Source organism: Sturnus vulgaris, chromosome Z (assembly GCF_052056855.1).
Source record: "Sturnus vulgaris isolate bStuVul1 chromosome Z, bStuVul1.hap1, whole genome shotgun sequence".
Lineage (NCBI taxonomy): Eukaryota > Metazoa > Chordata > Aves > Passeriformes > Sturnidae > Sturnus > Sturnus vulgaris.
In genome coordinates, this window is record NC_142283.1 from 567,923 (window position 1) to 587,851 (window position 19,929).

The 19,929-nt window shown below is 46.8% G+C and overlaps 2 protein-coding genes across 7 annotated transcripts; one reads left to right on the forward strand and one right to left on the reverse strand.

Moving 5' to 3' along the window:
* Nucleotides 1-815: 815 nt before the first annotated feature.
* FAM151B (family with sequence similarity 151 member B) lies at nt 816-9,780 on the forward strand. Of its 2 annotated transcripts, XM_088156288.1 has the most exons (6): nt 816-866; nt 1,129-1,254; nt 2,246-2,402; nt 4,881-5,089; nt 6,573-6,708; nt 8,370-9,780. In XM_088156288.1, the coding sequence occupies exons 1-6, from the start codon at nt 848-850 to the stop codon at nt 8,521-8,523; spliced, it is 801 nt and encodes a 266-aa protein (XP_088012414.1). In that variant the 5' UTR covers nt 816-847; the 3' UTR covers nt 8,524-9,780. The 2 variants fall into 2 exon arrangements, with proteins under 2 accessions (XP_088012414.1, XP_088012415.1); XM_088156289.1 differs by lacking the exon at nt 1,129-1,254 and having other exon boundaries at nt 824-866.
* A 2,896-nt stretch (nt 9,781-12,676) lies between these two features.
* On the reverse strand, nt 12,677-19,645 carry ANKRD34B (ankyrin repeat domain 34B). Of its 5 annotated transcripts, none has more exons than XM_088156287.1 (5): nt 19,406-19,589; nt 18,105-18,239; nt 17,227-17,243; nt 17,010-17,057; nt 12,677-16,813 (listed from the first exon to the last, which is right to left on the reverse strand). In XM_088156287.1, exon 5 carries the CDS (start codon nt 16,739-16,741, stop codon nt 15,263-15,265), a length of 1,479 nt encoding a protein of 492 aa, XP_088012413.1. In that variant the 5' UTR covers nt 16,742-16,813; nt 17,010-17,057; nt 17,227-17,243; nt 18,105-18,239; nt 19,406-19,589; the 3' UTR covers nt 12,677-15,262. The 5 variants fall into 5 exon arrangements, with proteins under 5 accessions (XP_088012413.1, XP_088012412.1, XP_088012410.1 ...); XM_088156286.1 differs by having other exon boundaries at nt 17,002-17,057; XM_088156284.1 differs by having other exon boundaries at nt 17,002-17,243.
* Between the last annotated feature and the right edge of the window lie 284 nt (nt 19,646-19,929).

Below are 19,929 nucleotides of genomic sequence, written 5' to 3' on the forward strand. Positions count from 1 at the left end.
CCGGGGGCTGTGCCCTGCCCGGGGGCTCTGCCCTGCCCGGGGCTGTGCCCTGCCCGGGGGCTCTGCCCTGCCCGGGGCTGTGCCCTGCCCGGGGGCTCTGCCCTGCCCGGGGGCTGTGCCCTGCCCGGGGGCTCTGCCCTGCCCGGGGCTCTGCCCTGCCCGGGGGCTGTGCCCTGCCCGGGGCTCTGCCCTGCCCGGGGGCTCTGCCCTGCCCGGGGCTGTGCCCTGCCCGGGGGCTCTGCCCTGCCCGGGGCTCTGCCCTGCCCGGGGGCTGTGCCTGGGCCGGCTCGGGCTGAGCTGGGGCACTGCCACCAACGGGGCTCAGAGCAGGACAAACGGATCCTGAGCATCTGCACAGCTCTCACCAACGTCCTCATTTCACACACAGTCACAGAATTCATCATTAATTTGGAAAATCCTTCCAACCCATCCAGGCCCAGTTGTGCCCCATGCCACCTTGTCCCCAGCCCAGAGCACCCAGTGCCACCTCCAGGAATTGCTGGGACACCTCCAGGGATGGGGATCCAACCCTCCCTGGGCACTTCCAATCCCTGCCCACCCTTTCCATGGGGAAATTCCTGCTGCTGTCCCCCCTGAGCCTGCCCTGGCCCAGCCTGAGGATCATCCTGTCCTACACCGCTCAGGATTCCGCGGTGACTGCGGACCGTGCCTGTCCCACGGATCAGGCCTTTCCTTGCCGATTAGGCTTCAAAGAACACACAGATCATCCCAATTCGGGAGGATTTTCACGTACTCCCCATGGTGGCGCGGCCCGGCCCGGCCCCGCCCGGCGCGAAGGCGGCGGGACCCAGCCCCCGGTGGGGCGGGCCGGGCCCGGGGCCGGGCCATGGCGAGCGGGCCGCGGGGTGAGCGCGGGGGCCGGGGGGCGACGGTCGGGGCTATGAGGACCGCGAGGGCCGTGAGGGCTATGCTGGGGCTGTGAGGGTTGGGGGGCTCTGTGGGCTGTGGCGGGGCTATGAGGGCTGTGAGGGCCGTGGGGGCTATGGGAGCTGTGCCGGGGCTGTGGGGGCCGTGAGGGCTATGCTGGGGCTGTGGGGGCAGTGCCGGGCTCCCCGGCGGGCGGGCCGCGCTGAGGGGTCCCGCCGTGTCCCCGCCGTGTCCCCGCAGGCTCCTGGAGCGAGTGGCCCGTGGATCATTTCCTGCGCACCGGGAGCATCGCGGCCAGGGACGGCGCCGCCGTGCGCTGGTTCCACGCCGCCAACAGCCGGGCCCGGGCGGCGGAGGCCGCGCGGAGTGAGTGCGGCACAGGCCCCTTCCTCTTCCCCTTCCTTCTCCTCCTCTTCCTTTTCCTTTTCCTCCTTCCTCTTCCTCTTCCCCTTCCTCTTCCCCTCCCTCCTCCAGGATCCCCACGCTGTTAAATCCCTCCGGGGATGGATGGGGCCTCCACCCCTGCCCTGTGCAGCTGTGCCAGACCTGGACAGCCCATTCCAGGGAGGAATTTCCCCAAAATCCACCCTGAGCCTCCCCTGGCCCAGCCTGAGGCCGTTCCCTCTCCTCCTGTCCCTGTTCCCTGGGATAAGATCCCAAATCCTCCCTGGCTGTCCCCTCCTGTCAGGGCACTGTGCAGAGCCACAAGGGCCCTGGTGCACCGGCCTGGGCAGCAGTGAGCTGTGTGTAAATTTCTGTGAATATTTGACAAATACATACTTGTGTAAATTTATATATAATATCCTATATCTTCATTACCATCACTAGCTCTTTTCTTTGTATTTCAGTCTTCACTGTGTGTAGTGGATTCTCTGCAAAGCTGGTAGCACTGCCCAGATTCATTGTATAAAGCTGCTTTCAAGAGCCTGAGCACTCCCAAGACCCGTGTTTGCCTGTCTTGTGTGTGAGCTAACATTTTCCTGGTCAGTTTTGGCCATGAGTCAAGGGGAATGCTCAGGCTGCGCCAGTATTAAATCCTGTGCTCATCTTGCCTCTGTCAGGAGAAGATCTGAAATTTAATAAGAGCAGATTCACATGTTGGACGTCTGCTTTTCTGTTCCAGTGAAGATGAAAACCCACGTGGTTGCTTGCCCAAATGCACCCTCAGAGATCAAATTTCACGTGGTTGTAGGCTTGCAAAGAATTTAGTGACTGAAAACCCCCCAAAATTGCAGCTTTTATGTCCCAGACAGCAGTTCCCGTAGGAGCAAGGCTGCTGGGGCTGGTGCAGGCAGGCTTGGTGAGTGATAGTTTTCGTGAAGCACTGAAAGCTGAGGTGTAATTTGTCCACGCCCAGGTGATGTGCACATGGTGGAGGTGGATGTTCTCCTCCGGGGAGGGCATGGGGACCCCATCCTGGCTCACCCCCCGGACACTGACAGCGACATCACCCTGCAGGAGTGGCTGGCACAGATGGGCAGCACCGATAAAGGCATCAAGCTGGACTTTAAGAGGTATCTCAACAAAAAGGTGGTTAAATTGTTTGTGTTTTTACCTGTTACGGTTCTACAGGTGATCCTCAGCCAGGCTCCTCCTCATTGTGCAGTTGAGCATGATGCATTCAGAAGCATGGAAACACAGTCCACAATTCTCAAAGCATGGCAAGAGCCAAACCTTTAAAAGTGTTTTGAGCTACAAATAGTGGTTTTTTTCTATTCAGTGAATTAGGTATTAAGACCAGAGCTTTCCCTTCAGGAAGGTGCCTCTCTGGAAGGCTCCTTTCTCTGGCCTTACTAAATAAATGTTCAGAGGTTCATTCGCAATTTGAACCATCAGCTGTTTCATTTCTCGAATGGAAAACACACCTGACAACCCCTTGAGATTGCCTTGAAAGAGTTTGAAATGAGCTGTGATTTCCAGACATGCACCCCTCCAGCTCCTGACTCTGGCTTTGTCTGAATTTCCACTTGCTCAGTCTGTTTTGGCAGCAAGTTACAAAGACCTTCGTCAGTGCTTAAGTGCTCTATAGAAATGCAAAAAACCCCCACGAGATAGCTGTAAAATGTGATTTATGCCTGTGGTTCTGTGTAACACAGTCACGGTTTTCATGTGAAAGTTCATGAAAGTAAAACACGTGGGCAGGCTAAATCCTTTTATTGTCACAGGATGTGTGTGTGTCCTTCTGGGCAGAGAAGGGAAAAAAGAGCAGTAGGCATTTGTTTGGGCTTATTTCTTGTGAGTTTGGGTGGGATTTTCCTTCCATTTTAATTATTGTTTAAATTAATTTTGAACTACCTGCCTTTCATTTTTCAAACGGAGTTTACAGCCAAGTGCAGAGATTCAAAAAAGCTTTTAAAAGTACATTGCATTATATAAGTCTGATTGTATAAAAGCATTTAAGAATACATCACACAGTGCAGATAGAGTCAAATAAGTGATAACAGAATGTGATGTTCCTTTGGATAATATTTATTTGGATGCCATTGCTGAAGTTTTGGAGATTATTTCAATGGTGCTTTAAATATGTACTTTTTACATCTCTGATGTGTCATCCTGATTGACCACATAATTGCATTTCCTGCTGGCTTTGGCTACTGAAATTAATGTATTCTGCAAAAGGTCTTCAGTGTCCCACTTCAGAAATGCCAAAGTCATTTCACATGAAGTCAGCACTAAGTCTGAATTTTCTAAATGCTGCACAACGAACCCAGTGCCCTCTGGGACTTGTGGTTTTTTGGGCTTGGGCTTTTTGGTTTTGTTTTGCTTTGGGATTTTTCTTCTTCTTCTTCCTTTTTTTTTTTTTTTTTTATGTTGTTCCTGGGTTTTTTTTCCCCTGTGTTGCTGTTTTGCTTTGGGCTTTTTTCTCACTGCATTCCCTTGTCCTTTGCAGTACAGGGGAAGGCATTCCACTGACCCTGACAGTCCCATGCATATGTGAGGATACAAACTGTTCTGGGCCCAGACAGTGTGGGAAATGCTGAAGCCCACACAATAAAACAAGCCAGCACTGGCTTTTCTCCTAGAGAACTTGAGCTCATCTCCAGTGAGGGAATTCCTACCTCTGTGCAGCTTTCCCAACAGCACAAAAGGCAAAATACACAAAGTGAACTTTGCAGAGGAAACAAGACAAGCAGCTCAGGGGGCTGGTTGTTGGCTTTAGAACTAACCTAATTCCAGTACTCTGACCATAGTGATTTAAAATTCCTTGACGTTACACTGTGCATTAATTAATGTGCTGTGACAGAAACATTTTCTTGGTGTGTTCATGTGTTTTCCCCATTATTCTCCATCTCCTTTCCTTATACAGTACTTTGAAAGTTTTGGTAGGCTAGAGTTGAGAAAAGCTAGTTGTGTTTTTTCTTTTGGCTTGACAGGACAGTAGGAATATGTGACCACAGACTTTGTTAAATGCTCACAGGGAGTCTGCGCTGGTTCCTCAAGTGATGCCAGTTCATGATTAACCTTTTAATGATTAGCTGTCAGATGATCACTGGACAGGCAGGCTTCTGTGTGCTGCCACACTTTGGAGTTGTGGGGAACACCACAGCCAGGCACTAAATGTTCAAGTGGGTGCTTTTTCTCTCTTTTAGTTGCCTGAAATTGGGCTTTTTATTCTGCTAGTGCAGGTGCACCACCTTGCAGGGATGTGAAGGTAACTTTGAGCCCGGGTCTGACATGGTGATAAAATCTTTGCCACTCGGAGCATGGTTAAGGTGGGGAGAGATGACTTTCACTCTTGGGACTGAATTTACAGCATTAGTGGCTTTCAGGTCTGGTGAAACACAGGTTAGAGACTGCAGTGGCTTCCTGTGTTGAAGCCCTTCTGAGGTGTGAGGTGCAGAGCTGGCAAGGTCGGGGGTGCAGAGGTGAGGCCAGGAAGTGCTGGAGCAGGGGCTGGAGTCGGGGCTTTGCTGCTGCAGGGCAGGTGAGCGGCTGGCAGTGACACCCTGGGGACACTGCAGTGCTGTGACCTGCCCTGTGTCCCTGCACAGCCTGGCCGCCGTGGGACCCTCTCTGGAGCTGCTGGGGCAGCTGGAGCAGCCGCTGGCCGGGCCCGTGTGGCTGAACGGGGACATCCTGCCCGGGCCCCGCGGCAGCTGCGCGCCGCTGGACGCCCGCGCCTTCCTGGGCGCTGTCACCTGCTCCTGCCCCGGCGCCACCCTGTCCCTGGGCTGGACCACGGCCTGCCACCGAGGGCAAGGTAAGGGCAGGGCTCCATCCCCGGGCTGGGCGTTGTGTGAGTGGCAGGGATCGTGGAGCCCTGTCCTGGGCTGAGCTGTGTGCGCTGTCCAGCAGTCAGCCCAGTGCTGCGGTGGCAGCGCAGCTGGGTGAAAATGCCATCTTCTTCCTAAAACAAGCTCTTTGTACCTCAGCTTCTTCTCACCTGCTGAGCACCTCTGAGGGACAGGCTCCTTAGCCTCTGTTTCAGGGAGGGCTCTCCTGACTCAGTGACTGGAATCCTGGCGTGTGTCCTGAGGAAAAACAGATCAGCTGAAAATGTGAAAATTTATGTCTGCTTTTTTTGAGCACTGAAATCAAGTCGTGGGTCAGCCTTATCCCTAGCACTTCATTTCTCTTGGATACTTGAATTTTTGCAGTAAAGCTTCCAATTTCCATTATTATAGGGTCTTTTTCACAGGCTTCCTCTTTCAATTGTCATTATGAGCAGAGTCCCCTCCAATATTGTCTGGGGCCACCATGATAGGATTTTACACCATTCCCATTGCTACTTACTCATTAGCAAGGTTTAGTATTTTGTTATATGATCTACTGCAGTTTTATTAAACTGTTCAGTGCTTTCTCCCAAATATTTTCAGAACAGGAAGAAATTGCTGGAAAATGCATTAGAAGTACTGGGTAACATGTGAAAGCACATTTCATTTTATCTCAATTCTAAATTTCAGTTTATGGAAATACAAAATAAGGTTCTACTGTAAAACTTAAGAAAACCAAAAATCATTTGAGTGATTTCGCCTGGAAGTTGCTGCTTTCCCAACAAAACTTTTTTTTTTTTTTTAATATTTAGTGCTTTTTTATTCTTTCTAGTCACTACATTCCATATGAGTAATTGAGAAAAAACTTCTTAACTGTTGTTACAGGATTTTCATAGCCTGTAGATAGAAAAGAACAGGTAAATGTAATTTGAAATAGCTCCAGTCTTTATAAAAATCTCAGCAAAGGCACTTTCAGTATTTCAGATTGCTTGATTTTAGTATTTTTAGGCACAGAATGCTTTTGTCTGTGTGTGCTTGATTTGTGTATAACTTCATTCCTAGTGGATTAATTTCCCTTTTTGTCCTAATTTTTTCTTCATGTTTTTATTTTTGAAGGGCCCCTGACAATGTTAAACTAGGCCATATTGAAGTCAGTGGCAGCAGAGTTTATTAGAGGAAAGGCAGAGATGCATTAAAAATGCCACATTCTGTAGCTGTATGTAAAGTAAGTAAATATACATGTGCAGAAGGGGAGATGAGGGTGTTCACAGTGAGGTGATTTTCCATGTTGATATTGCATTTGTTGCATTTTTCCTCGGGGCCATTTGTTGTCCAGAGCAGTTCGGTTGTGGAATTCCCTGGTGTTCAGGGAGGTGCTGGTTTGGGGTGTCAGAGGGGACACAGGGCACGCCCGTGCTGTGCCTGGGGCTCCCCAGGGCTGTGTGTGTGAGGCTCTGAGTGTGTCCCCAGGCTACCAGTGGCCCATGGTGCAGGAGATGTCCCGGCTGTGCCAGCCCCTGTCCCAGCCCGTCACCTTCGCTGTCAGAGCCGCGCTGCTGCCCAGCTCCATCCCACAGCTCCAGTGGCTGCTCCAGCAGTCACACAGGTCAGTGCTGCTCCATCCGGCACCCCAAACCTCCAGGGGCTGCTCCATCCGGCACCCCAGACCTGCAGGGGTTTGGATGGATTTCCATCCAGCACCCCTCAGGTCGGTGCCAGCCCTCGGCCCTCCCCTGTGCTGACCAACGCTCATCTCCTCATGTCAAACCCAGCAGGGCCCTGTGCCCGTGCTCATCCCAGCAGCACGGGAAATACTTCTTCTCTCAGGGCTTTATTTCCCTCAGCTCTCCAAAGTTTGAGTCCTCAGACACAAGTGGTCGCTATTAATTTCTGTAAAGTAGTTAAATTCCAGAATCTTCTTTTTCATTACCCACTGTAAGGACTTCTGAATGGTGCGTAGGTGTGTAATCCAGTTCTGCTGCAAACATTTCCTGAGATGAATATAGTTAAATAGACTAAATAGTTTGATGTTGCAATTGGGAATTCATCCAATCCAAAGACTTTGTACTGGATTCACTATTTATATTTCTTGTAGCAATGTCTCCTGAAAAATGTCAAAGATGATGGTTAGATTGGAAGTCAGGTGTTTCCCTCCAAGCTAATTAATTTTGCTGAGGCACTTGAAATGTATTCAGTGGTTTCCATACACCAACTTACATTTTCCTTTAAAAATCGTTCTTACAAACTCCTAACCATTTCATTATAAAAATTATTCACATGTAATAGAATGAGGATAAAACCAGCTTCCCACATATTGCCATTTACTCATGTTTTTCGCCTGGTCTGCCTGCCCAGAGTTTAATAAAATTCTTCCAGCCAAGGTCAAAGCCCAAGACAGAAAACTTAAGAGAGTCTCTGAAAAATTTCTAATTATTTAGAGACAACAGGATGGACAAATAAAGTGCTGATACTCTTTTTGAAGAATGAAGACTCAAGACGGAAATTAGAATTAAACTGTTTAAACTGAGAAATTAGTTTAAAAATATTACTGCACTAAGATTATGTCTTATGAATTGTGCCAGCCTCAAATAGCATTGGATTCAAACATTGTTCCCACTGAAATATTAGGATTTTCTCTTTTACTTCAGCATAAAACTCAGGGGGGTTTCTCAGTGACATGATTAGAAGAGAGAGATTCCTGAGCCAGTTTTGCTTACATACAACTGAATTCTGATTTAATTTTTAAAATTAATACAGTTCTATTAAATAAAGGATGAAAACTAAGTATATGTCATGTGGAGGATGTAGAATTAATGCTTTAGCTGAATAATGCTTTGGGGGATTTCGGTGTTTCTTGAGAAGTTCTGTGCAATTAATGAGACCTGGGTTAGGTGGCATCTTCAGAGAGATGTGACAAAGCACAGAGCACGACAATCACCTGCGTCTGGCGTTGCATCATATTTCCTGTTTTGAGGCTCAGCTTGTGACTATTGATTACTTTATCAAACCTTAAAGCTCAGCCTGGTAAATTTCTTCGCTGGGTATTTACCTGAGGTTTTCTGTTTAACTCCTTCCAAGGTTTGGCAGAGCAGTCACAGATAAATTGGTCTGGGGGTGCAGTTGTTTGTATTTAATTACATTTCTAAAATGAGGATGCAGTAATCCTGAGTATTTTAGGAGCCTGTTAGTGCAATGTCTTTCTGGTTTACATGCTTTATCCTGACTTTCTCTTTGTTTTGTTTGTTTTCTGCCTTTTTCTGGACATAGATACAGCCTCACTGTTTGGGCAGGAAAGGAAGATGTGTATTCTGTAGAAGACTTGCTTCTCATCCGGGAGAACTTTGATAAAAGCAGGGTTTATTATGACATTTTTGAGCCACAAAACTCTGAATTCAAGAAAGCCATTGGAATAGAATGCTAAATGTGAAGCAGGCAGTGCCTGACCCTATAATGCTTTATGCTGTAAATCCCTTTAACTGTGAGGATTGTTTTGCCCAAGGAAATGCATTTTCCTTGCCAGGAGGACCATGGCTGTGGTTATTGGAGGAGTTGTTGTGTTTGAGGCCCCTCAAATAGAAATGTAGGGGATTGGCTTCTGCCGAACACCACGGACAATGCAGGAAAAAACCACAGATTTCTCCCACAGTAACAGAGGACATTTTAACTTCTCAATTAAAGCTAAAGCCCCGAGAAGCATTACTTTGGCAACTTCTTGCCCTCCTTTTCCCCTTCCTCTCACATGCTTCCTGTGGGAATTTTGTTAACTCAGATACTGTGCACAGTATTTAACATGCTGCTAGTACTAAAATAAATTACAATAATTTTTAGTTCTTACATGGCATTGGTACAGCCATGATAGAAAAGTTAGGTACATTTCTTAATCCTAAATCTTGCATTATGGTGATTTCACATTAAAATTCAAGACTCCCTTGCATTACCTACAATTCCTTTGAGAGATTTATCTAATAATTGTTTTCTGTTACTGAGGGGTAGAGCTTTCCTCTTTTTGGTCATCTACTAAGGTGTGCTTGGCTAAAATTAGTAAGTATTTTTCCCCATAAGGAAGGAAACTACCTGATTATACATGGGACAGCTAAAGTGAGTACTTGGTTTAATCTGCAGCACCAGGCAAAGGGTGAGGCGTGGCTGTGATTGCTACAGTGATTTTTGAGAAATTATTCATCTTTCAGTTGTGGTTTGTTTCAGGCCGTTGCATTCACCGATTTGCAGGGTTTCATCTCTCAGTGGTAGGCCTCTTGGGGAACCACAGGGACACATTTTTCTGTTATTTAGAAGTCTTCCCACTTAGCAGTTCCCACCTGAAGTAGTGGGATTTGTTAAAACTCATTAAACTATCAGGTTAAAAAGGTCAGCAACTGCCAGAAATATTTTAAAGGAATAAGTATATGTGAGCAATATCTGTGGGTGTCAGTAAGCAGGGAAAAATCAGATAAAATTAAAAGAAGACATCATCTGGATTACCAGGAAATGGCTATGTGGTGTATTTGATTATTCTGTATGGATAATCTATCTATCTATCTATCTATCTATCTATCTATCTATCTATCTATAAATTTCTGTATATAATTGTTACCTATGGATCTTTGCTAATCCCCTGTGAAGTTGTTTATGTCAGACTAGTCTGACTTGCACATAAATAAATTAATTTGATTCTGTTTCTCTGTGTTTATTCAAATGCTCTCCTGAAATAAAGCGTGTTGCTGTGGGGCTGGCAGAGAGGCAGTGAAGGACAGATGAAGTCAGGTGTTTGTTCTGGTGGGAACAGCAGGTCTCTGTTGCTCCAGCTGTAGCTCTCTTTTATTTTGGTATTTTTTCTTCTACCTTCTTTCAGGGATCTGCTGCTTGCACTGTAAAGCCATTTGTAATTGACTGCAGATTCAAGCCTTGTATTTCTCTGAATTTGAAGGATATTAGTAAATAGATAAGATGGTACAGAAGAGAGTTGTCATTGTGTCCTGCCATGACAGGGGAGCATCCTAGTGGGAGCAGAGCACTGGATATTGTCCAAGGTTTCTGTTGTTTAAATGTGCTCTGGAATCCAAGGAAGTGCACCCAAAGACACATTTCCCAAACGTGGGTCTCCATCTGATGTTCTCCCCTTCTGCACCTTCAGCAGTCATTCAAAGTGTTATGCTGAAATAAATAATGAAATAAAAACCAACACACGCAGTATTTTTTTTCAATTCATACCCTCAAAGTAAAGCTGAAATGATGCTGAGGGTCTTTAGAACTCATTTAATAACGTGGTGATTACATGGCCCCATTGTTTAAGGAAAAAATACAGGAGTTAGAGTGTTGGGAATTTAAAATATTTGGATTAGTTTGTTTTAAAAAGCAATCTTCTGTGGGAGAATGGGAATTGTACTCTACATCATATCCAAGAAACAGGGAGGCTCCTCCAAAGATTTCAGTGTTCCTCTGAAATTTTTTAATGAAAAATGTCTTTCAGTTTTCAGACTATTTATTTTAATAAGGGTAAAGGTACTAATGTAGTAAGAGGCATTATAGTAAGAGGAACTGTTTGGACGATTTTGTAGAGAAAGATTTATTGATCCATAACCTTGTATTAATTAGGGAACTGTTTCTAGCCAAAATGTTGAATTTCTTGACATTTTAATTGAAAGCCAAATGTGTTTTGAATTTGTTGTTGTATTTTGATTTCTTGAATTCCCTTGAAATACTACTTTTAGAGATTTTTTGGCCTAATTCCCTTGATTGCCTTGGCTTTTCCAGCGATCCCTCCTGTCATTGTTGGTTCCACTGCCTGGTCGTGTTTTCTCCCCTTGCTGGAGAGAAGAGCAGTCACAGGTTGGTAATCTCAGTGGGCATCTGCCCATGTTTGTAAAAGGTGCTGCCGTTCATGTGTTTTTAAAATACAGGTACAGGTCAGGTTTATATTTTGAAGTCGACACGTTTTTGAGGGAAAGCAGGCTGTAACTCACTCCATCTGTGAAACACACATAAAGTGCTCAAAATTGCTGATGCTTCTGGGGAAAAAATACTGGAATTTACTGCATTTCCTCAGCGTGCCTCTGTGTCTGGCTTTCAGGAACTTGGGAATAAATTGCCGTGTGCACATTTCTAGGAAACATCTCTGGTGGTCACTGTAAGATCTCAGCATAAGTTTTAAATAGCTGGACATAAAGTTTGGGACAAAACCTCTGGATTAACATGAGATCCACGGCTGCTTGCGTCATCAGCCCAGGAAATGCCTGGCTCAGGTAACAGGTGCTGCTGAGAAACGGGGATTTTGCATATTTGTACAGATATATATATCTATATAGATAGATATGGGTGTGAGTGTGTGTTGGGGGGCTGTTTACAGAAGAGGCCAACTTGTGTGCAGGAGTAAAAGCCCTGTCGTCTTCCCAGGAGGATGAACAGCTGGGTCTTTCATCGGAATATGTAGTGATGAGAATTGGAATTTTATCCCTTTGACTCTGGAAAACCCCCCCTGAGTTTCTGAAGGTGTTTCCTTAAGAAACCTGATCTTCTTGAAGTTAGTGCAGTGCCAGTAATACTTTACAGTGAAAATGTAAAAATCTGTATTTATAAATCCTTTGCTTTAGTTGGAAAAGTAATCAGTTCTGCAGTGTATCACATGCAGAGGGATAAAGGTCCTACATGGGATTGATGAGGGAAAAAAGGAAATCTAGTGCCTACGCAGTTTACAGTTTTTTTCTTGTACAGCTGCGTCAAGTTATGGCAATATTCTTTTGGAAGTGCTGTGTAATTGTAAAAGACAAAGATCAAAACAAAGCAATTACTCCTTAAAAGCAAAACCAAATTAAATGTGCAGGGAAAGACATTTTGAAGCCTGTATTTTGAGCATTGCACCTTAAACGCAACCTTGAAAACTGCTACTTTACGACGTTTTTTTGTGGTGACTTGCTGTTTTTAAATCTCTTAAACCGAAATAATGGGAGTTCTTAAGTAATCAGTGCTTCTTGTGAAGCCACCACTGTTTGTTTTGAAGTTACTGTGATTGTGTGGCTTCACAGCACATTGCAGAGAGGACGAAGACTCGAAGTGAAAACCCGAATTGATTTTCCCCTCTGCAGACCAAGCAGGTGAGGTTGGAAGCCCTTGGTGTGACCGTGTGGCCGCGGGGCTCGGGGCCACCGGCGGCTGTGGGACAGCAGCCGTGAGCTGCTGCAGCCTCGAGCCCGCGGTGCCCCCTGAGCCGGGAGCCGGCGGGGACACCTGAGCTTGTTTAGAGCCAGGTTTAACAGCGGCAGCTCGGGTCGGGCTGACCGTGCTGTGCCGAAGGAGCAGGGGGCTGGCTGGAAATGTCATGGATTAAGGCTCCAGAGAGAACACAAGTGCATCTCTGCTCCACAAGTGGAGCCACAGGAAGCTTCCGGCAGCTGGAAAGAGCCTCTCTCACACCACACTTCGGACAAATTTAGCTGTATTGCATTAAATCGATGTAACTGTTCCCATTTTCTTGTACGGAGGCAGCCTGAGAAACACTTCTGAGTGAGTACCTTTTGCAATGACTCATCATTTCCTGAGTAGTGAATAAAAGCATGTGCTTATTTCCATGTTCCCTCTGAGGGGCAAAAAATATCTTTTATTTATTCAGCGTAACAACAACAAGAGAACAAAGCTTTTTCCTTTGAAGGTCACTTGTAACAGTAACACAAGCAATAATATGAACACTTCACACTACTTTGCATCACAATCACAAAATACTGGTAACACTACTGAAAAACTTCCCTTTTCAAGACACTTTGCGACTTCCCTCCACTGTCTGAACTTTTTGTAGAAAAATTATGGTTTCATTTAAGGGAGCCACAGTCCCAGATACATAATTTTTAAATCAGAACAGCATAAATTGGGCTCTATACCCTCAGCAAAGATACCAGCTAGAATACCTGGCCATAGTCAATGTCTTCTAAAAAAGAATTTGTGTTTTTTTAAAGATCCGTTTTCCCCTTCAAATATTTAACTTGACTATGAGATGAACAGATGAGAACTTGCCATTTCCTTTGATACTATCATGAAAGCATTTTGGAAAGTGTATTCTGTGTAGGGACTAATTTGTATTCAATTAATACTGACATATGTTGTTCCACATAATTTCTGTATCATAAAAACACATCCACATAATCCTTTTTTTTTTACCTGGTGTACACAGGGGCTGATCCAGGAAAATCTGAAGGAAAGGGCAGAACCTGAATGGAAACAAATACTCCCAAAAAGTTATTTACAGAGAGTATGTGTGTAGAATCCCCTTTAGATGGTTTAATGTTTAGAATCCCCATTAAATTGTTTTATGGTGATGATCCCCATTAAATATTTGTCTGTTTGTGATCCCCTTCAAATTGTTTTATGTCCCCAATGCTCCTTAAATTGGTTTATATTTAAGATCCCCGTAGCACTGTTTTATGGTTAAGATCCCCGTAAATTGTCTCCTACTAAGTGCAAAGCTAAATAACATTACAGGCTTTTGTTAGGCAATGTCAGATTTGGTGGACTTTGACTGAAGCTGCAACAAGACAGGTAGTACCCACTGAATATTTTCCGGAAAAAAATACCTAAATTCAGTATACTGAAATTCACATTACACAGACACAATTTCAATACAACTAATTGCTGTAAATTACAACCAAACAGAACACAATCACTTTTCCTCAAAATTTAGAAGATGAGATCTAAATGCTAAATGCAACACCAGAAATCCAGCGTCTGTGGGATGCACACAACCACAAAGGAGATACTTGGAATCACAAGACACTAAAGGAGAGGAAAGAAAGGTTTTTAGATAGAGATTCTTAAAAACAAGCAGTAGCTTGAAGGCTGCAGAGGACCGCTTTCCACTTGTGGGAAATTCAGTCCTCTGTTTCAAATTAGGCAAAAGGGAGGTTTCCATCTCCCAGGTGAGTGCTGTGATTAGACCCACCGAATCAGAATGGTTTGGGTTGGAAACCATCTGAAATAAATCCTGTCTCATCCGAGGCCCCTGCCATGGGCAGGGACACCTTCCACTAGACCAGGTGGCTCCAAGTGTCCAGCCTGGCTGGAAACACTCCCAGGGATCCAGGGGCAGACACAGCTTCTCTGGGAAAACTGTGCCGGTGTCCCAGTTCCCTTAGGCTGTTGTGTTTTATAGGTCTGTGTGAGCAGGGCAGAGCCCTCCCCTGCTCCTCAGTGTGTGCGTGTGTGTGAAGTGCCCCTGCTGGTGAAGACAATCCGGGCGTGTCCCGGTGTCCGTACCCTGCTGAAAGGGCTCTGACCGGGGGCACATTGCTCCAGCCTGACCTGGAGGTCTCATTCTGGGGTTCTCCCGACCTGCAGGGAGCGGCGGAGCCCGTTTCAGCGCAGGCTCTGCCGCCCGCAGCCTTGCTGTTCTGCAGGGAGCGGGTTCCAGAGGCTGCAGGGAGCAGCCCGCGGGGCGCAGTGCCTGGGGCCAGCGGGAGCCGGGCTGGCGTGCGGCACCCGCGGGGCTCGGCGCTCGCCCGGCCGTGCGCTGCGCTGGAGCGCTGCCGCGCCGCCGCCGGCAGTGCCAGCCGTGGGTGTGAGGCACGCTCCCAGCCCGCAGCTGCGGTTCCGTGGGCAGCACGGCTCTGCAGCACGAGTGCCACCAGCTCCGACGTGTCTGCTCGCTCGCCGCGAGGCTGCTGAGGCCAGGAGACACCGCCGGTGGGCACCTGCTGCCGCCACCCCACGGCACGCTGATGTCGCTGGGGTTCTGCATATATACAACCTGGACACAGGCAGTCTGCTGTCCAGCGTCACAGTCAAATGCTTCGTGTTCCCAAATGCCGTGTGCACCACCTCTCTGGGTGCTGAAAGGGCGTGCGTTCGGGGAAATCTAGGCGGGTGGTATTTACAACCTACAATGAGAACTGCAATGCTTATGGACCCTTGTGGGTTCAGTCTGCTACAGGCAAGTTGAAAACTTTACAAAACCAGCAAAATAAACCCTCCTTAGCTTGCAGAAGACAGCCTCACTGGGTAAGTATGTCTTCTCATTTAGTTTCTGAGCTATTCCACTCATCCTGAGGCACACATTACTTTACAGCACAGACCTGCTCTATTTTGTGATAGGTACCATAACAGTCAAGGACTGCAGTGAATATTTACAAATATCCCCTTTGCTCTCCTGTTAAAAAAGCAGTAACTGCTGAATCTGCTTAGACTGTTATCTGCTCATACGGCCTCCTCCGCATCAGATTGGTGTCTTTGGTCCCCTTAGGGAAAGCAGGTCCTGGTGGTGCTAAGTGAGTTTGTCCGTAAGAAATCATTCCAGAAACTGTGTTTATGACAGTGAGCTCCTGACCTGGGGGCCGGGGGTTCAGTGGTGGCAGGAAACCTGGCCTAGCCTGATCCAACGCTAAGGCTCCTGAGCCTGCTCCCTCCACAGGAGTCCGGCTTCTGCCTCTTGGAGAAACAGGAGACAGCTCCAGAGCTCTTCTGGGACTTGGTAACAAAGTCTGGTATGTAGGAAGAATCTCTTTATTTGCTTTAGGTGACTTACTGCCTTTTGCATCAGCAGCAGGAATCAGACTGTTAGCTGACTGAGAACTGGACATGCTGTAATTTGCTTCTCCACTCCCTTTCTTGATAATACTGCCAAAGCTGGAAAGTAAGCTGATTTGTCCCAAACTGGCATCCATTCCCATGGGAATCTCACTGGGGTTGTGTTTCTCTTCAACGAAAGGAGTCTGATAGTTTATTGCATCACGCAATGCCTTCCTTGACAAGGTTTGATCAGAGGTTTTCAGTACCTGAGCTGAGTCCTTCCTGTCTCTACTGTCGTGACTGCTGGTGACACACTTGCACAAGTCAAGGCCACTGGTTTTACAGGAGAGCTCTTCTATGGGACTGGCACCCTGAAGTTCTTGAGGAGAAGCCATTTTCCTCTGCTGAAACACTGGTGGACAGCACTTCAGCCACGGGTCACACTGCAGCACCTGCGTCAGCTTGAACCGTGCTGGTGTGGAGCTGGGTTTGGTCATCAGTGGCACTCTTTCAGAGGAGCTGTCCCCCTGTTGTCCCCCATACAGCTCTTTAAAGCTGAATGGGTCTTCTGGGCCCTCGTCTGACTCTATTTCTGACTGGCAGGTGCAATCAGCTGGGGAAATGCACTCCTCGAGGTCTGGAGGAGGCACGTTCAGGTACTGCTTTGTTTTCTGCCTCCCTGAGGCGGACTTGTCCGTGGTGATGATGATCACTTCCTTGCCCCGTGCCTTGCAGGCCTTGAGCAGCACCTCCAGGGTGTCCCTGTCTGCGGCGTTTATGGCATACACCAGGGCAGAGCAGTTGGAGTGGTCTGGCAGGCTGGGGTCAGCCCCGCTCATCAGCAGCAGGGACACCACCTCAGGGCCCGCCTTCTCCAGGCAGGCGTGCATCAGCGCGGTCTTGCCGGACTTGTCCTGGATGTTGGGGTCAGCCTTGTTGTCCAGCAGGTATTTCACCATCCTGGCCTTGCTGGCGCTCTGCAGGTCGGCGTGTTTGGTCATGCAGGCGATCATCAGCGGGGTCTCCCCGCGGCTGTTGCTCTCGTTGACGTAGGCGCCGCCGTCGATGAGCAGCCGGGTGAGCCGCAGGCGCCGCTGGTACACGGCTTTGATCAGGGAGTAGCCCTCGGGCGGCACGTCCACCCCCTCCATCCTCCTGCTCTGCCCACCTGCCACGCCCGCCTGCCCCGGGAACCACACGGGTGCCCACAGAGAGAGAAGGAACTGGGGGGGAAAGAGGATTTTACTGTGCTAATTGCTCCTGTAAACACCCTCGAACTTTGTGGAAAAAACTATGACGGGAAGAAAAGAAGAAATGTTTCCCCACCCTTTAGACTCACAGAAAATATATTAAACACTTTAAAAAAATACTTCAGTAAAACATTTATGTAAGATTAGAGCATGACTTTCACCTTCTTACTTTCTGACTGTCCTTTGCAGTCCTCTGCCTGAGCAGACAGTACCAGTTCTACAACAGAAGAAACATCTGACAGCATTAAAGAGAATCAGGAGGTTTCACACAAAAAGTTAAGAGCATAATTTTGTTATTTTGTGGCACAAATAACAAAAGCTCTCATACGAATGTATACCTACAGACATGCAACTAAAACTTCCATGTCTTGTATGTGCTTGCTTACCTGTGTGTAGGGAAAACCTTTAGAGAAAAAACAAAACAAAAGAGTCTTTAATAATTGGCAGAGCAATATTTCAATACAAGATTAGATATGCATTAAATCATTACATTCATTTATTTACAATATATTTCTAGAGAAATAAAAGTATTTAACTAGTTCAGCTGTAAAATAAATTAATTAATAATTTTTATTCGTCACTGAAAACACTAGTACAGTTCTGGTGATTAACTCCAAAACAGTAATTTAATTCCATTTTACTGTGAATACCATAATCTAAGGATGATCTCGATATACTTTGTTTCAAAAGTCTAACAAGCAAAAAAAATGGCAGTCAGATTTCCTCCCTGGAGGTCTAGGGAGGAAATCTGACTTTCACTGGTGGCTTGATTTTTTTCACACCCCTGTCTTGATAAAACATTTGTAAAAGGTAATTGCATCAAAATTACTTTAAGGATTCACTCCATTATACTGAAAGTTCAGGACTCAGTACTGTCTATCTCAACTTTCACTGAAGTGCAAATCATTGTTATGATTTTATGTGTACTTTTGACAAGTAATGTATTCAAGATTATTGTAAAGTCTTTTATAAAAGTATCTGATCAATCTGTGCATTTAGGTTTACAGAAGGAAACTTCAGAGAAAGATAACACACATGCTGGAATGTTGATAGTGTTCTCCCCTGGTTTTAACCTACCTGGAAGTTATTGGTGACTTTACCTTTCTCTCCTATTTATCTAAAGCTCCTCTGATACTTAACTGCTCACTTTACTTAAGCAATGGCATATAACTCCTGCTACATAAACCTTTTCATCTGTAGAAATACCTTTTATGGGCAAAAGAACATTAAATATTAAACAGGCATGGAAAGAGAATAATGCTACCTGAAGTGGTGCAGCAGGTCAGGGCTGAAGGTGAGGCTGCTCCTCTGACATCTCACCTAACCCCTCCTGTTGCTTAAATTTGCGTTTCCACCGACTTCAGCAGGACTGCTGATCTGAGCAGAGTGGAGGGCTGACCTAAGACAATGGTAGAAGTTTGAAAGTTAGGAGTAAATGGTGTTGGCAGGTATCAACTTGTCTGGAGAAAGCCTGAGATGTTTCTCTGCAGAGAAAAGTGAGGAAAAGATGCATGAAATGGGGAAGAAAAACCCACCAATAGTTCAGAATCAGATGCTGCACAATCAAAAGAATGTGTTAGAGATTGACAACTGGAACAGTATCATGCAGAACACACTCCCGGGTGCTGGATGATAGCCACAACTTCATCTGTTCATCATATCACACCTGGACGGGGTGCAGCCTGCTCCAAAAACCCCACAGCTGGCTTGTTTGAAGGGAAAGACCACAGGTCAGGCAGATTCGCCACAACAGTAAATTATTGGATAACTCACCGCAGATGGGTGCTGAACAGATGGGCATCATACAGCATTCCTAAATGTAATTACCTGATATGTCACAAGTACTCCACGAGTTCCTAAACTATCGGGACTGACACAGTTGCCTCTCACCTTTGAAGGTAAACTTTGAAGGCAGCTTCAAGCTTTAAAGCAGTTTGAGGAATGAGGAACTTATGGAACTCAGTGTGTGGCACTGAATCACAGACTGGTCTGTCAGATCACCCACAAATTCCTCTTATGCTTCTACAAATAATACAGCTCCACTGTGCTTTCTGTCTCGAAAGTGCTTAGTTTTGTTTTCAAGCAATAATATTGTCCTGGAAAGTACTCTGAGACAAAACAGCACCAGGCACCTCATAGTATGAAAACCCAGTTTTCAATCTAATAGTCTAATCACAGCAGTGAGGGAGAAAGAGCCCCTCGATGTTATAACAAATAAACACAGGCGACAGTGTCATGAATGCATGATACGAATGAAGGAGTTCTTGCAAAGTATTCCTCACCTATTTGATGTGAGAGCCAGATTCCCTGCCCTCCGTGCCTCAGCACCCTCAGTTAAACGAGCTCTCACAGTTGTGTTTAGAGACTCTAGAGTCATTCCAGTAAAATTGTCATTGATTCTCATCTCGGAAAAAAGACGTGCTTTCACACTAAAAGAGCATAAGCATTTAGGTATTTTTATGATCCTGCATATACACATTAAACCTGGCAAATTCAGTCCGAGTAGTAAAAACTTGTTTTCCTAGTTCAAATTTACCACATACGAGCTACTTTTGAAATAATTACCATTCCAACGCTGCCAAAACTCCACCACCACCCCGAAGTTTCCACCACAACTTGCAACCCGACGGCTCTAAAGGGCTGGGGAAAAGCGAGGACCGCAAACTTCTCCGCGGCGAAGTGACAGCGCAGACGGTATCAGAAGAGCAGCAGGAGCACTGGATAAAGGCTGCGAGAATTAGTTTGAATACTTTACCCGCGCGCTGTGGCTGTCGGCGGCAGCGCCACTCGCTCGCTCTGCTCCCGGGACGGAGCCGCCGCTCCTGGCGCTCCCGGCGGCGCCGAGCGACACCGGGACACTCGGCAACGCCGGGACACCGAGCGCCGCCCCCGGCACCGCCCTCGGGCTCGGCACAGCCGCGGCCCCGACAGCCGCCACCCCCGAGCCCGGCCCCTCACGACCGAGCCCCCCGCCCCGCTCCGCTCCCGCCATCCCGCCATGCCGGCCCGGCCCCGCGGCCCCTCACAGCCCGGCACCCCGAAACACCCCGAAACACCCCGAAAAGCCCCGAAATACACCGAAACACCCC